The sequence below is a fragment of the Bombina bombina genome, chromosome 12 (assembly GCF_027579735.1).
Source record: "Bombina bombina isolate aBomBom1 chromosome 12, aBomBom1.pri, whole genome shotgun sequence".
Lineage (NCBI taxonomy): Eukaryota > Metazoa > Chordata > Amphibia > Anura > Bombinatoridae > Bombina > Bombina bombina.
The window spans coordinates 90,004,511-90,020,436 of record NC_069510.1 but is presented as its reverse complement, the minus strand read 5'-3'; the positions used below and the strand labels follow the sequence as shown (position 1 = coordinate 90,020,436).

The 15,926-nt window shown below is 37.3% G+C and overlaps 1 protein-coding gene and 1 non-coding gene across 3 annotated transcripts in view; both read right to left on the bottom strand.

The window, feature by feature from the left end:
• Positions 1 to 2,311: 2,311 nt before the first annotated feature.
• Positions 2,312 to 15,926, bottom strand: part of MECP2 (methyl-CpG binding protein 2) — a 248,039-nt gene continuing 234,424 nt past the window's right edge. For both annotated transcript variants that reach the window (XM_053695643.1, XM_053695644.1), the window contains exon 3: positions 2,312 to 9,594. In XM_053695643.1, coding sequence (XP_053551618.1) covers positions 8,574 to 9,594 — 1,021 coding nt within the window. In that variant the 3' untranslated portion in view covers positions 2,312 to 8,573. The remainder of the gene's footprint in view (positions 9,595 to 15,926) is intronic.
• TRNAC-ACA (transfer RNA cysteine (anticodon ACA)) lies at positions 13,097 to 13,168 on the bottom strand. Its single transcript has one exon. It is a non-coding gene; the product is annotated as a tRNA-Cys (tRNA).

Sequence of the window (15,926 nt, the reverse complement as noted above, 5' to 3'; positions counted from 1 at the left end):
CCAAGAAATATCTCAAGACTGATTTTTCTAAGGTTTTATGGACTGATGAAATGAGAGTGAGTCTTGATGGGCCAGATGGATGGGCCCGTGGCTGGATTGGTAAAGGGCAGAGAGCTCCAGTCCGACTCAGACGCCAGCAAGGTGGAGGTGGAGTACTGGTTTGGGCTGGTATCATCAAAGATGAGCTTGTGGGGCCTTTTCGGGTTGAGGATGGAGTCAAGCTCAAATCCCAGTCCTACTGCCAGTTTCTGGAAGACACCTTCTTCAAGCAGTGGTACAGGAAGAAGTCTGCATCCTTCAAGAAAAACATGATTTTCATGCAGGACAATGCTCCATCACACGCGTCCAAGTACTCCACAGCGTGGCTGGCAAGAAAGGGTATAAAAGAAGAAAATCTAATGACATGGCCTCCTTGTTCACCTGATCTGAACCCCATTGAGAACCTGTGGTCCATCATCAAATGTGAGATTTACAAGGAGGGAAAACAGTACACCTCTCTGAACAGTGTCTGGGAGGCTGTGGTTGCTGCTGCACACAATGTTGATGGTGAACAGATCAAAACACTGACAGAATCCATGGATGGCAGGCTTTTGAGTGTCCTTGCAAAGAAAGGTGGCTATATTGGTCACTGATTTGTTTTTGTTTTGTTTTTGAATGTCAGAAATGTATATTTGTGAATGTTGAGATGTTATATTGGTTTCACTGGTAAAAATAAATAATTGAAATGGGTATATATTTGTTTTTTGTTAAGTTGCCTAATAATTATGCACAGTAATAGTCACCTGCACACACAGATATCCCCCTAAAATAGCTATAACTAAAAACAAACTAAAAACTACTTCCAAAACTATTCAGCTTTGATATTAATGAGTTTTTTGGGTTCATTGAGAACATGGTTGTTGTTCAATAATAAAATTAATCCTCAAAAATACAACTTGCCTAATAATTCTGCACTCCCTGTATGTACACACATAAGACATATATATATATATAAGTGCATTGGAGCCCATTCCAGTTAAGTAGATGAAAACATGTAAAAACATATTTATGCAATAATTTAATAAAGCGTTGTACTGTGTATTAACTGTAAATATTTCACTTTCCATTGTTCTGCACATAGCAGAATATGTTCTATGAATTCTTAAATAGACATTCCTATATATCTGTATATATCATTACCTATATATAATCATATATATATATATATATATATATATATATATATATATTTGTGCTAAATATCATATATATATATATAAATAATTAAATATGTATTTATGAATAAATAGAAAATAATCTGCCATGTTAAGAACATTGGAATGTGAAATATTAATATTTTCATGTTGGGTTAGCTCACTTGAGAATATGCAATCGGGTTTGCGCATGAGTAGGGTGTGTTTTTCCAACTTGCTCCACTGACTTCTAAGTTTTGATTTTTATGCATGTTAGCGCATGAGCTAAAACTTTTTACTTTCAACTTGTAATACTAGCACTACCCGATGTGCACAAACAGCTTACTTCTAGCGGGAGCGTTAAATACCACTCCACGTATAATCTGGCCCTTAATAAACTGTACCAACACTTTAAACTATGACTATTCTTTTGAAACAATTTAAATAGTATGGAACAAATTCATGACAATCTATAACTTTTAATAGTATGAGTATTATTTAAATGCCAAGACTGTTTTAAGGCCTGATGATCTAAAGCTCTCTGCTCTGGTGAGATTAAGAGGTCTCATCAGTAATACGAGTCCCTTTAACAATTTTTTAAAGGCACATTTCTAACTTTAAAGTTGTTTATCTGGCTATGAAGGGTTCTGGACATGAAGGAGGAACAGAAAATATTCCAAAACAATGCTTAAATACCCCTCAAATATTTTGTGTGATTTTGCTCCATGCCTGCAAGCTTTTGATCATCGGGCCCTATATATATATATATATATATATATATATATATACATTTATTTGGGACCTATCTTCAGTGTGCAACACAATCTTAAATCATCATAATTTGCATATAAGTTACTGTAACATGCAAGTTGTTGATGTATATTTTAAAATCAATTAACAAAAAAATCAATTAACAAAAAAGAAATGCTTGATATTTAGTTTTTTGCCTCAGTTGAAAAGAATTTTCAGCCACGAGTGAAAGGCAAAATAATAACACAAGATTCTGATAGAATATTGAAATATGACTTCCTTTTGAAAAGTATATTACCATGCAACTAGTCATGAGATGGGAAGCTACAATTTTTGAAAATATATTATATGAAAAGTAAACTGAATAACTTTGTTTTCTTCGTTCTAAGTACCGTTTGATTGTTTGTTTATTTAAAATATGACTTACATGTATCTGTAAAACAACACAAGGACAGCAAATATTGTGCTAAATTTAAAGTTACAGTACACAAGGAAAACATCTTAATTTATAAATCTGTTTGCAACACAACACTAGCAAACTTCAATTACAATGGACTTTGGCTATACTTTCCTTGTCGGGCTATCATTCACAATATGGTGAGGAAAAATGAAGCAATGAGTCCCAAAGGTAGTAAATCCAAAAGTTTATTGGAGCAGAGCCTGTAATGATCCGTAAGGTGCTCCCTATTGCCTGACGCGTTTTGCGCATGCGCTTCATCAGAGACCACAACAGCTATACGTTGCTGATTACTTATTGTTTTTATCTCAGCCAAATACATTTGATAACCTCTTTTCCAAAAATATATGACCTATATTATATGATGAGCAGAAGATACACACGACTGACTGATTTTACTGCATAAATGGTAATGAGTAAGCAATATTGTCAGGTACCTATTTGGTGGTTTGGATGATGATGCCACACTGTTATCTACGGCTATGCTACAGTCCTTGTATCAAAGCCAGAATGTAAAAAAAAAAACATACACACATCATCATTAATAAGGGTTCCTGTGTGTTATAACCAAACAAAAGCAGACACAGATGCCTAATCCTATTCCAGATAAATTACACACTTTTCTTTAAGTCATTCATTATTTTTCACATACATAAGAATAAAATGGTATATCTTGTATTAAGAACTAGACAAAAATATCAAACATCAATAAACAAATATATTCGGTCACTAAAGACATATTGCAAAATTAACATTTTGCATTGTTATTTAAATGCTTTTCTTATGGAACTATCATTGTGATAAGGCATAAAACTGGTAGAAAAGACTTATCAATTTACTTCATTTACTGTTTTATAAACATGACTAAATTATAGTTATCTATCCAAATCCATTACATTTAAAAGTGCAATTAATCAAAGTACATTTTCATACCGATTGTTCCAATAAGGAGGCCCCACAGTATATTGCACTTTAAATGGTAGATAAAACCAAGTAGGAGGTGAAACAAAACACACACACAAGCAAAACAATAAACAAGGTGAAATCTTGAGTGTCAGCTGCTATGGAAAAAAATAATAATCTAGAAAGCACAATATTACAAATAAAGTTTTGCTGATAAATAATGACCTACTTGTTGCAAAAACGTTACAATGAAAATAGAGTTACAGTAAAGGGCAGGCACATTAATAAACTTAACTGATCAGAAATGCATAATTAAAAAATAGGGAGATTTATTTTAAGCTGGTTTATGATAATTATAAAAATGAAAAAGTGACTATTGATTAAGGTTTTTGTGATAATTATAAAAATGAATAAGTGCTATCGTTTAAGGTTTTAATAAAACAAGATTTACAGAAGAAAAACAGTCATATATAATGAAATGAAGGTGTATCAATGAACCTTTTAATTATCAAAGGGGTAATTTAATTTCCTATTTTACAATATATAAAAAATAAATTGCCTAGATCAGGGGTCGACAAATCTGTTTAATATGTAGGAGCCAGTAAGAATATTTAGGAGCCAGATATACTTTTATGAGCCAGACAGTGTTATTTGTATATATACCTAGGGAGAATAATCAAAAAAGTTAGGAGCCAGGGGTAAAATTCTAGGAGCCTAGCTCCTGGATTTGTTGAGCCCTGGCCTACATAATTTCATTTCTAGGAGATTGAAAACTTAATTCAGTTAATTCTTATTGGTCTGACACAATAAAAGGCAATACATTATGGAGTGTGACTTTATCAATATGCTGACCTTGTGCTGCAAATTTAAAAATAAACATCACAGATAATTTGAGAACTACTATTTTAAAATAAAGGGACTCATTCATTTTTAGTGCAACAGTTAGCAAGAAGGCTAGACGACTGGTTGAAAGATTAAATGTCAGGAAATATTGTAATTCACTCGGACTGTTATAAATAGTTACCTTCCAGGAAGCTAGTTAAAAGGTAATAGATTTCCTTTTAATGTACAATTTTGTGATCACAATTTGCTGGTCTAGTCTTTCACAGATATAATGCCCTTTCAAATGGCTTCTGTTTTTAGCTAGAATGCAATAGTGAAATGAACATACTCTGCATTATTTTGCTATTCTTCATAGAAAAATCCTGCCATATAGAGAACGTATATCAGACTTATATGATTAATTTATTTCTGCAGTATTTTGTTGTGTGAACAAATCATTCGCATCAATGACGTAAAGGTATTAAGAATGGGATATGATAATGAACACATTGAAGACTGCAGAAAATGAATAACTAAAGGAAGAAAATGCAAAGACTAAATTGCACATCAAACAACAAAATCAAAACGACAAAAAAAAAATCAGTCATTTTTCTCCTATCAACATTAACCTTGTTTCCCTACTTGACAGATGTAAAATAGTCCTATTCTTATTCGGATACAATTTTCCTTTGCTTCTCTATTACTTGGTTACTACCACGGATTTGAATCATGCTATATAAGTGCCACAACAAAAGGCACCCGATGACTGCATTGTATAAGTGCACATCTCATGTTTTAGAAGAACACACATGGCATGGAAAATCTCATTTACAGAGCAATTGTATTTCCCAAAAGTATGGCAGCATATGTTTATTGGGCACTAACGTCATATTATGTACACATCTTCCACACTTGATTCAGTGTAGTAACCTGTAAATGTCAAGAATATGTCCAAATCTCTCAATGCAGCAGATTCTAGGACCAGACAAAGAAAAATCTTTAAAGGGGCATTACATTAACACTTAAACACACACAAATTAATTCATTTATATGTGTGTGTGTATATATATGTGTCAGAAAAACTGCAACATACATAATGACTGCAAACTGCATTTCTGTTTTATCTATGCAAGATTAAAGTGACAGAGTACTTGTACTTCCCTGATCACATTTTCCTCGTTTCTTGATATCATTTGTAAAATAAAAGTAGTTCCATTCTATGAGACCATACTTCAGTAGGTTCAGGAGTGTGCATTTATGCTGGGCACTGTATGTATAACGTTTTCACAAACATTGTTGCTAACACTGCTTACTTATAGTGCTCAAAATACATGCACGTCCTGAGCCTCTCTCTGAATCTGAATTATGTATGTGTAATTCTGACTTCCATCTTCCTTTAAACAATTTATGGACAATTTAATTTAGAGTTTAATGTCCCTTTAAGTCACTAATCATGCTGGTTGTAAGCTGCTAGAAAATGCTCAATTCATTTTGTTGATTTTCTACACAATGCAACTTTGATTTTGCTTTTAATTCTGTATATTAAGCAATGTTTACTAGATGGGAAATTTAAAACAAATATTATGTTATCCAAATAAGTAGTCAACAATGTTTTTATTAAAATAAATTCCTAACATTGGTTAAAAGTAACCTAAAGTGCAAACTTAATAGAAAAAAAAATGTGTGTAAGGGTCTGTGGGAATCATTATCTGCCACATAAATTGGGGCCGATTTATCAAGTGTCTGGCAGACATGATCCACTGTAGCGAATCATGTCCGCCAGACATTGATAAATGCCGACAGCATACGCTGTCAGGATTTATCATTGCACAAGCAGTTCTGGTGAACTGCTTGTGCAATGCCGCCCCCTACAGATTCCCAGCAGGGGGTGTCAATCAACCCGATCGTATGAGATTGGGCGGATTGATGTCTGCCGCCTCAGAGGAGGTGTACGAGTTAAGGAGCAGCTGCTTCTTAATTCCTGTTTCCAAGGTATATACGGCCCTATTCGGTCGGTGATAAATTGGCCCTATTGTGTCTTTTTCTGGAAACTGCAAATGAATGCATATGGACATAAGTATTCCAGCGTATAAAGGGCAGATGTCATTTTTTTCAGCATATGAGATGTGCAGAATTGATCTCTGTAAACAAAGATTTTCTGAAATTTTTTTTTTGTTTCTTTAAAAACAGCAGGTTAATAAGGACTTCCAGAGAATTCTGTACCGTTAACATTATTTTCAAAGTGCAAAGAGAAAGAAAAAATATCCAACATAAAATTAACATTTTTTTTTCAGTTTTCAATCCCTATAATTTATAAAATGCATGTGGATATGAGTATTTTTAATTTTATTATTATATAAAAAATGCTTTGGAATGAGCATGAAGAAAACATAGTGGACATTACACGACTTTATCTTATATCCTATACATATATGATCTGTAAAGTAATGTATATGTGCAAATACATATAACTATACATATAAATACAAGTGCAACAATTTGTAGGAGTTCTGCATGTTTTAAATGTAAAAATATGCAAACCCACAGCGTCTTCATTAATAGTTATCTGATAAAAAATAATGAGAAAGTCTGCCATATAACACCTTTAAAAGGCTAACACAAAACTTACATTCAGTTAATATGGACACAGGGCCTAACAAGAATTGCTGCAGAACTGCCAGGTGTCACATAAGCAAGTGCTACTGTTGGTTGTTGTATATTTGGAGCTGTAATATTAGATCCTATACTAAAGCAAACAGAAAACTCTCTGAACCGGAAGTCCTTATCAAACTGCAAAAAAAAAATAATAATGCACAAAACTGGGTACACCTAGAGTTTCGCAGCTTCAATAGATCGACTGCATTCAAACCAATGCAGACAATCACTTAAATATGTATCTGACTTACTTCAATCTTGCAAAATAAGATTTTTAAAAAGATAAAAAGCCAGACGCTTTCTACATTATTACCTGCACCACTTTTCTGACTTATATGGAGAAGTAAAAAAATAATAATCATAATAAAAATAAATAAAAATAGTGCAATGGTGATTATTAGTTTCAGAAAGCTACAGAGTGTAAATGACCTGGAAGAACATGTCATATCTATTTCCCTCATACATGTATGTTTGACGTTTATATATATATATTGTTTTTGTACTGGCACTAGAGGAAGTACATGTAATCTGTATGTCTTACTTACATCTATATTCTTTGTTTAATAATCTTTCCAAGTTATTGCATTCAATTCCAACAATACAGACAGCACAAGCTGTTCCATAAGAGCTCTCTTTGACTACCTCTGAGCAGCATGGGGAAAAAACATAAATCCATTACCTTCAGTAAAATATGTTTTGATTAAATACTTAAAGGGACACTGAACCACAATTTTTCTTTCGTGATTCAGATAGAGCATGAAATTTTAAGGAACTTTCTAATTTACTCCTATTATCAAAGTTTCTTCATTCTCTTGGTATCTTTATTTGAAAAGCAAGAAAGTAAGTTTAGATGCTGGCCCATTTTTGGTGAACAACCTGGGTTGTTCTTGCAGATTGGTGGAAAAATTAATCCACCAATAAAAATGTGCTGTCCAGACTCTGAACCAAAAAAAAAAAAGCTTAGATGCCTTCTTTTTCAAATAAAGATAGCAATTGAACAAAGAAAAATTGATAATAGGAGTAAATTAGAAAGTTGTTTAAAATGGCATGCTCTATCTGAATCACAAAAGAAAAAAAATTGGTTTCAGTGTCCCTTTAAGTCAGATTGATAGCCTATTTATCCCTCAATTGAGAATAATTGTGTGCACCTAATACAAATAACAATAATATGTACATGATTTGATTTTTTTATAGATAACACACTGCCTGTTATGGTAAACTAATAGATAAGTGGAGAAGAGCAAAACTGTCCAAGGTCAGGCTCTGTGATTAGTAATCTAGATGACCAATTTTAAATAAAAGATTTCTTCTATCCTAGTTTGGTTCATAAAACACACAATTTTTGGCAATACAATGATTGACAAGAAATCAAACCCTTTGATTTTTTTTTTTGTTTAACTATGGGACTCAAGCTAATTTGCAGCTGAGCTAAACTTTATCTGTAATGGCACTAGAAGGGAAGCAAATATTGCCATAACTAAGAAGTTGTGAAAACAGTCCATCTTGGTCATTAGTATGATGCAGAGTAAGTCATGTGGAAAGGAGCCTATTTAGTATAAAAAAAGTGCAAAGCTGCTTCTGGCTCTGTTAGAAGTCTTCACCCCTGACTGTGCTCGTCGGTATTAAAAAGATCCACATTCAACATTTATTCCCAGCCCCGAAGCTACGAAACTCCAAGCAACAGGAGGAAAAAATATACTTTTTTTTTTTTAACTTCATATATAGGGAAGCTTTGTCAGAGCCCTATCCACAAGGAGAAGAGACAACAGCTGCCTTTATTATTCTTAACTGTTTTTTTTGTTAATCCGTTAAAGTCAGCTAACTCTCTCTGTCACCGGTGTTCTGGTGTCCACAGTTTCTTCCCTGGTCGGCCTCGGTACAGAGGAAGTAACAATGTCTTTCCTATCACTTTCTCCTCTGTTTTTACATTTATCTCCAGGCTGAGTCTTGGTTGGTTCCTGGACGCAGCCATCACTTTCTGGAATCTTCTCATCTTTGACAATTTTGACACTCAAATCCTGTGGCTCCAGGGTGCTTTTGCTGTCCTTTGAAGTCTCTGGCTCTGGATTAGTTGTGGGTGACTTAAATTCCGAATGATGATGGTGGTGGTGGTGATGGTGATGATGGTGCTGCTGCTCCTTTTTTGGGATGCTGCTTCTAGCTTTTGGGCTGCTCTCTATACTTACAGTTTCAGGACTTTTCCCTTGTTTCTGTCCTTTGTTTGCTTTCTCTACTGCAGCGGAAGAATAGTCTGGATTTATCGTATCCTTAATGTCTACATTAAGAGACTCCCGGGTCTTGCGTTTCTTTATTGGTAACACTGTCTCTAGGATAGGCTTGAAGGAAGACTCTTTGATTGCTTTTTTCTTTGCTGCTTCAGCTGCTGCTGCTGCAGCCACAGTGGCACTGCTTGGTTTACGACCCCGTTTCTTGGGGGCTGCATGTGGGTCCGTATCCAATTTTCGTTTTCGGCCTGGACGCTTGATAACCAGCACCTGCTCAGAAGTGGTGGCATCTGATCCTTCTTTATCACCAGAAAAAGGCATTTTAACTAGGAGCTTTCCTGGACTTTTTTCTATCACTCTCTTTACTTGTACTCCCTCTGACTTGATTGCTAGCTTGGTTTTTACACTTCCCTTTGGTCTTCCACGTCCCCTTCCTGTGCCAACAGGATTTGAAGCTTTGGGTTTTTTCGGCTGTTTCTGTTCCCGTCGTGATGGGCTCCCTCTGCCAGTTACAGTGAAGTCAAAATCATTAGGATCAAGGGAGGTATCTCCTACCTTTTGGAAGTATGCTATAAGTTCAACTTTAGACCGAAAAGCTTTCCCATTCGGGCTGTAGGGAAAAAGAAACAGGATTATAATTCAGCAGAGTTAAAGGGACAGTCTACTTGAAAATGTTTATTGTTAAAAAAAAAAAAGATAGATAGATAATCCCTTTTATTGCCCATTCAGGTTTCCATAACCAACACTGTTGTATTAATATCCTTTTTTACATCTGTTATTAGCTTGTATCTAAGCCTCTGCAGACTTCCCCCTTATCTCAGTTCTTTTGACAGACATGCATTTTAGCTATTCAGTGTAGACTCAAATAACTTCATGGGAGTGAGCACAATATTATCTATATGGCAAACATAAAGTGGCGGCCTTCAATGGTTTCGAAATTAGCATATAAGCCTACCTAGGTTTAGCTTTCAACAAAGAATACCAAGAGAACAAAGCTAATTTGATAAGATAAGTAAATTGGAATGTTGTTTAAAATTGCATGCCCTGCCTGAATCATGATAGTTTAATTTTGACTAGACTGTCCCTTTAAGAATAATTATAAAAATTTTCTCTTGTTTATTAAAAACAGGTGAATTGGCAATTACTTTGATCCACACTGATCACAAAGATAATCCTAAAGGAAAAACAGAATCTATGCTTACCAATAAATTACTTTTTTTTCAGAATGAGTCCATAGGTGTTCATAGAATATGGGATATATTTCCTGCCACAAGGAGGAGGTCGTCAAGAACCCTCACGGCTTTAATCCCTCCAACCTTCTCTCCCCACTCAGTTTATATATAGCTGAGCAGAGGAGGAGAAAGAAAAGGTAGGAAAGACAGAAAGCAGGGTTAAGAGGCGCAAATAAGAACTGTCGCCCATATAGCAAAAACATAAATTATGCTTACCTGATAATTTCATTTTCTTCTGAAGGGAAAAGTCCACAGCTGCATTCATTACTTTTGGGAAATACAGAACCTGGCCACCAGGAGGAGGCAAAGACACCCCAGCCAAAAGCTTAAATACCTCCCCCACTTCCCTCATGCCCCAGTCATTCTGCCGAGGGAACAAGGAACAGTAGGAGAAATATCAAGGTGAAAAAAGTTGCCAAAAGCACAAAAAATTACAGCCGACTCATAAATAAAAACACGGGCGGGAGCTGTGGACTCTTCCCTTCAGAAGAAAATGAAATTATCAGTGAAGCATAATTTATGTTTTTCTTCTTAAAAGGGAAGAGTCCACAGCTGCATTCATTACTTTTGGGAAAAGAATACCCAAGCAAGAGGACACTGAACGCAAACAACTGATGGGTACAAAATGCGGCCCCTTCGAAAGGCACCACAGCCTGATTACTCAACACCCTAAAAAGTATAGACGACACGGGTGAAAACCCGAAGCCCAGTTAACTGCACATTAGTTACACCACTGGCAAAGCCAAACTAAACCACTTAGTCACAGAGTCCGTCAAGCCCAAACAACCTCCGAGGAGTCAGCCCCGCTGATCACGACTCCCATGAAGGTACCCAGCCAAGACAAGGACCGCTATCTGCCCCCAAAAAGGGGAACAGAATCTCAAGAGAAATCCAAAGGATCTTTCCACTCTGCAGAACATAGAACAATCCATGGTTGTCGTACAATAGCAATACCCAGGGAGACGAACTCCCTAGAAACCCAAGGACCCGAGGAAAAAGATCCATACACAGGGAAACATGTACCAAAAAGGACTCGAGGAACACCCTCATATCCCTGACCCTGAACCATACTCAAAGGTATTCCAGGAAAACCATGAGTTCCCTGATGCCTCATATCAGATCTAGATCTGCAAGCTAGACAGTGGAGACAGCAGAAATAGGATAACTATCCCAGCAGCTAGTAAAGAGTTCTCCAAAAAGAACACCCACCATCTGAACAGGAACTCCCAATGCCAGCTTCCAGGTAGAAAGCCGATTCACTGTTGCTAAACCCAAACACCGAAGGCGTTTCAAAGCTTGCTAACACCCAGTCAAAGTACAATTAGCCGTAGCTGGTTACACCCTCCAAGTGCAATAGCTGTAGATGGGTTCAACTGCAAACCTTCCAAGGGCTCACAGTCCTCAGAATTTTGGGCTCCAAGGAGCGCCCCTCCCAGCACCGAATGTCAGTGGAAAAGAGGAGGACATCCAAGACCTCCCACAAAGGAGAAAACCGACTCTAGAATAAACGGTCAACCCTGCCTAGAGTAACTGTCCCCCAATCTTCCCACTAGGATAATGGTCCCAGCCCAAAAGCTAGTCAAGACCAAAGACAAGAATCCCAGACTTCCGGAAGGGAAAGGAAGGGTCAACGAAGGAACAAAGCCCCCGGTTAGACCGCTGACCATTACAAACGGTATGCTACCATGAGTCAGGATAGACATTGTGCTCGGGTACGAAACCCCCTACACGGCTGTCTTCTCTAAAAACAGGGAACACTTCCCAAAGGAAGAAGGCCCTCCATATATCAGAATCCAACCAATAGCAGGAGCCCCATAGGGATTAAACTCTCATACTCCCACTGCAGGAACGGAGGAATCAGTCACTACATTGCAATTCCTCTTCCAGGATTCTGAAACGCAAGAAGAGAAAAGACCGTTACAAGGCAAGACCCACAGGTCACTCCAGATACTAAGGTAACTCCGAACCCGGAGAAACCTACCCCCGCTCTAGAAGAGAAGGGAATAAATGACGGAAACCTACCCTACCATAGAGGCAAGACCCCTTTGCCATTTCGCCAACCCAGGTGAGGATACCTGGAGTCTACAGGAACAGCGTAAATGCACCAGAAGACCAGTAGGGAACCGTCAGAAGGACCTAAAGCCTAAGCCACAAAACGAGGCATCTTTCACAGAGCTCCAGCCTCTATGTAGAGAGGCCCGCTGGACCACAAACATATAGTGTCAGGGTCCTCGAAAAAAGGACCAAACAAAGATCCAACTTCAAGAGGAACCCTAAGCTGCCTCCTACAAGGAGGAACGTACCTCTAAGGTCCGTAGACTAGGCGATCTAGCAATAAGAGTCAAACTCAAGAGTCACAAAGGACTTCATTAACGGTCTAAGATTCAGCACCCAGGGCACTTGGATCGCACAGAAATCTCATAGGAAAGCGTTAATACGTGCTAAACACACAGGCAAGGGAGCAACCAACAACCATAGGCAAATGAGAACCCTGTACCCTGATCGCCATCCGAAATTAAGGCACCGCCCACGAAGCCCCCAATGGAGCAACGAGGATAAAAGGTCAACTGCTTGACCCCAAAAGGGCGGCTCTCAGTAACCGACCTCGCCCCTTCACTGACAAGCCCCAAGGCTAGAGTTGCAACGAGGACGGAAATACACCCGAACGTCGAGACCATGGTCAGAGCAAGGGTAATAAAAGAGACAACAGCCAGAGATCCTAGAAGGATCTATCTTCCAAAATCTTCTTTAAGCAGGCAACAGCTGGAGCTTCGAAGCTCCCCACAGAGGCAGGGAACCCCTGCACACCAACTCTTAGAGTAACACAACTCTGAGCAGAGAAGGAATATGCCCGCACATCCCAACCATATAATCCATTAAAGGGGACACCTGGATCTGAACCAGGGACCTCTTGATCTGTAGTCCAATGCTCTACCACTGAGCTATATCTCCTAACTTCCCAAGGCAGGAAGAAAGGAAACTCTGTTACCGCAAGAAAATGCTTAACATAGTAGATGAGGTTGTAAAAAGACCGAAGTCCATCGAGTTCAACCTATAAAAATCTAAAATATATACAAAAAGCTCCAGTTAAGCTTAAATAATCCCACTAAAAGGTGACCCATTTAATACTAGCAATCATATCCATGAATTTTGTTTATAGACAGAAACGTATCCAAACCATTTTTAAATGTAAGGTATTGGCATTCACTACCTCATTTGGTAATGAGTTCCACAATTTTATTGCTCTTACAGTGAAAAAACGTTTCCGTTGCAGGAGATTAAATCTCCTTTCCTCCAACCTTAAATTGTGACCTCTGGTCACAAACAATTTTCTTGGAATAAACAAAGCTTCTGCCATCTCTGTATATGGGCCTTGAATATATTTATATAAAGTAATCATGCCACCTCTTAAGCGCCTTTTTTCTAAAGAAAACAGACCCAGTTTGGCTAGTCTCTCCTCATAGGTTAAATTCTCCAATCCCCTTATTAGTTTTTTGTCCCATTTAAATAATACTTTGCCTGCTTATTTTTACTTCCAAAATGTAGAACCTTGCATTTTCCCATATTAAATATCATTTTCCATTTACCTGCTCATACTTCTAATTTTTGCAGGTCCCTTTGTAACGAAAGTTCATCCTGCGCTGACCTAATGACCTTACTTAACTTAGTATCATCTGCAAAAATAGAGATGTTGCTATTTCATCCTTGCTCCAAGTCATTTATTAAAATATTAAAAAGAATAGAGCCCAGTACTGATCCATGGGGGACTCCACTGATTACCTTTGTCCAATCTGAGTATGATCCATTTACTACTACTATCTTTTATCCAGTTATTTATCCATAAGATAACATTTTCAGCTATTCCCAGTCCCTTAATTTTATTAATTAATCTCATGTGGCACTGTATCAAACGCCTTTGAAAAATCTAAGTATATCACATCAACTGATTCCACTTTATCTATATTTTACTTACTTCCTCATAGAATCTAATTAGATTAGTTTGACATGATCTATTTCTCATAAAACTATGCTGATTAGAACTCATAATCTTGTTTACACGAATATGCTCATCAATATAATCCCTTATAATCCCTTAAAATATCTTTCCCACTATTGATGTCAGACTAACTGGTCTATAGCTTCCTGGATCATCCCTACTTCTATTTTTTTTAAGAGTGGTACCACATCAGCTTTACACCAATCCTTGGGTACCATGCCTGAGGATAATGAGTCTTGAAAAATTAAGAGTAGAGGTTTGTCTATAACAGTGCTAAATTCCCTTAACACCCTTGGGTGTATTCCATCTGGGCCTGGAGTTTTATTTACCTTAATATTATCCAATTTGTTCCTGATATCCTCTATACATAACCCAGTTAATGGTATGGGCTGGCATGTTCTATTTTTTTCCAAAGTATCATCCAATGGTTCCTCTCTTGTGTATACTGAAGAAAAAAACTGGTTTAGTATCTCAGCCTTCTCCCTGCCACTGTTAATCATGCTACCCTCCGCGCATTTTAATGTACCTATATTGTCTTTCTTATATTTTTTGCTATTCATTTACTTAAAGAACCTTTTAGGGTTAGATTTAGAATCCTTTGCAATTAATTTTTCATTTTCAATTTTGGCTAATTTGATTGCTTTTTTGCAGGCTTTGTTACATTCCTTATAAATATGGAATTTTGAGTCTGTACTATTTTCTTTGAATAATTTAAATGCCCTACATTTTTTCCTAATTTCTCTTAACACATTTATATTCAGCCACATTGCCTTGGATTTTTTTTTTTTATTACCATATGGTATTTGTTGATAGTCTAAAGAGTCAGCGTCCGGAAGACCTCGAGTGAAAATGCAAATTATTAATCACACGGCACACCAGACCACATAGGTCACACACATCTCCCACTCCAAGAATGGAATAACGGTTCTGAATCCCCGGGGACCTGAAGAACCATGATGTCGTCTGCAAAAAAAGATCCGCATTCCCGGGCGAGATGTCTGAACAGCCAATCTTGATTAGCATTCATAACCCTCCGTTTGGAGGGGTTGTATTTAAACAACAGGCCTCATACTTTGGTAGGATCCGAGACCGGAGTCCATAGAATAGACCAAGAGACATTCAAAATCCAGCAGGATTAATCAGCACCACGAGATTGACATGAACCTTGGTAACAGACGAATAAGTATCCGACCAGTACCTGCCTGGTATAAGGACACTCTAGAACTACCCAAGGTCCAAGAAAATTAGTCCTGAAGGATCGATAAATGAACTAGAAAAACATAATTCTATTATTCAATAAGTGTGCAACTTCTGAGAAAGTGCCCGTGCAACCTAAGTGGCAAGTATCGGTTCCAGAGAAGAACGTTCATAAAAACGAAAATCTAACAGACATGAGCTTAAGAAAAAACAAATTAAACACATCAATCCGGATCAAAAATAAAATGAAGGCAGCACCCATCGGGTGAACGCCCAAGGTGAATGAGGACGACAACGGAACCAGTCGATTAAAGCCCCATTCACCCAAGCTCAGAACTGGAACCAAAAAACATAAAGCAAAAGAAAAATGACGACGTTAAGGAGATTGGCTTCATCCCCAAACGTTCTATCCATTTTGCCATCCAGCTTCTAAGGCATTGGATCCCTCAGCCCGCTAGGACTGGGATCCTCCAACATTGCCAAAACATGTCTTAAAAGAACACGCAGGCAAGTCAG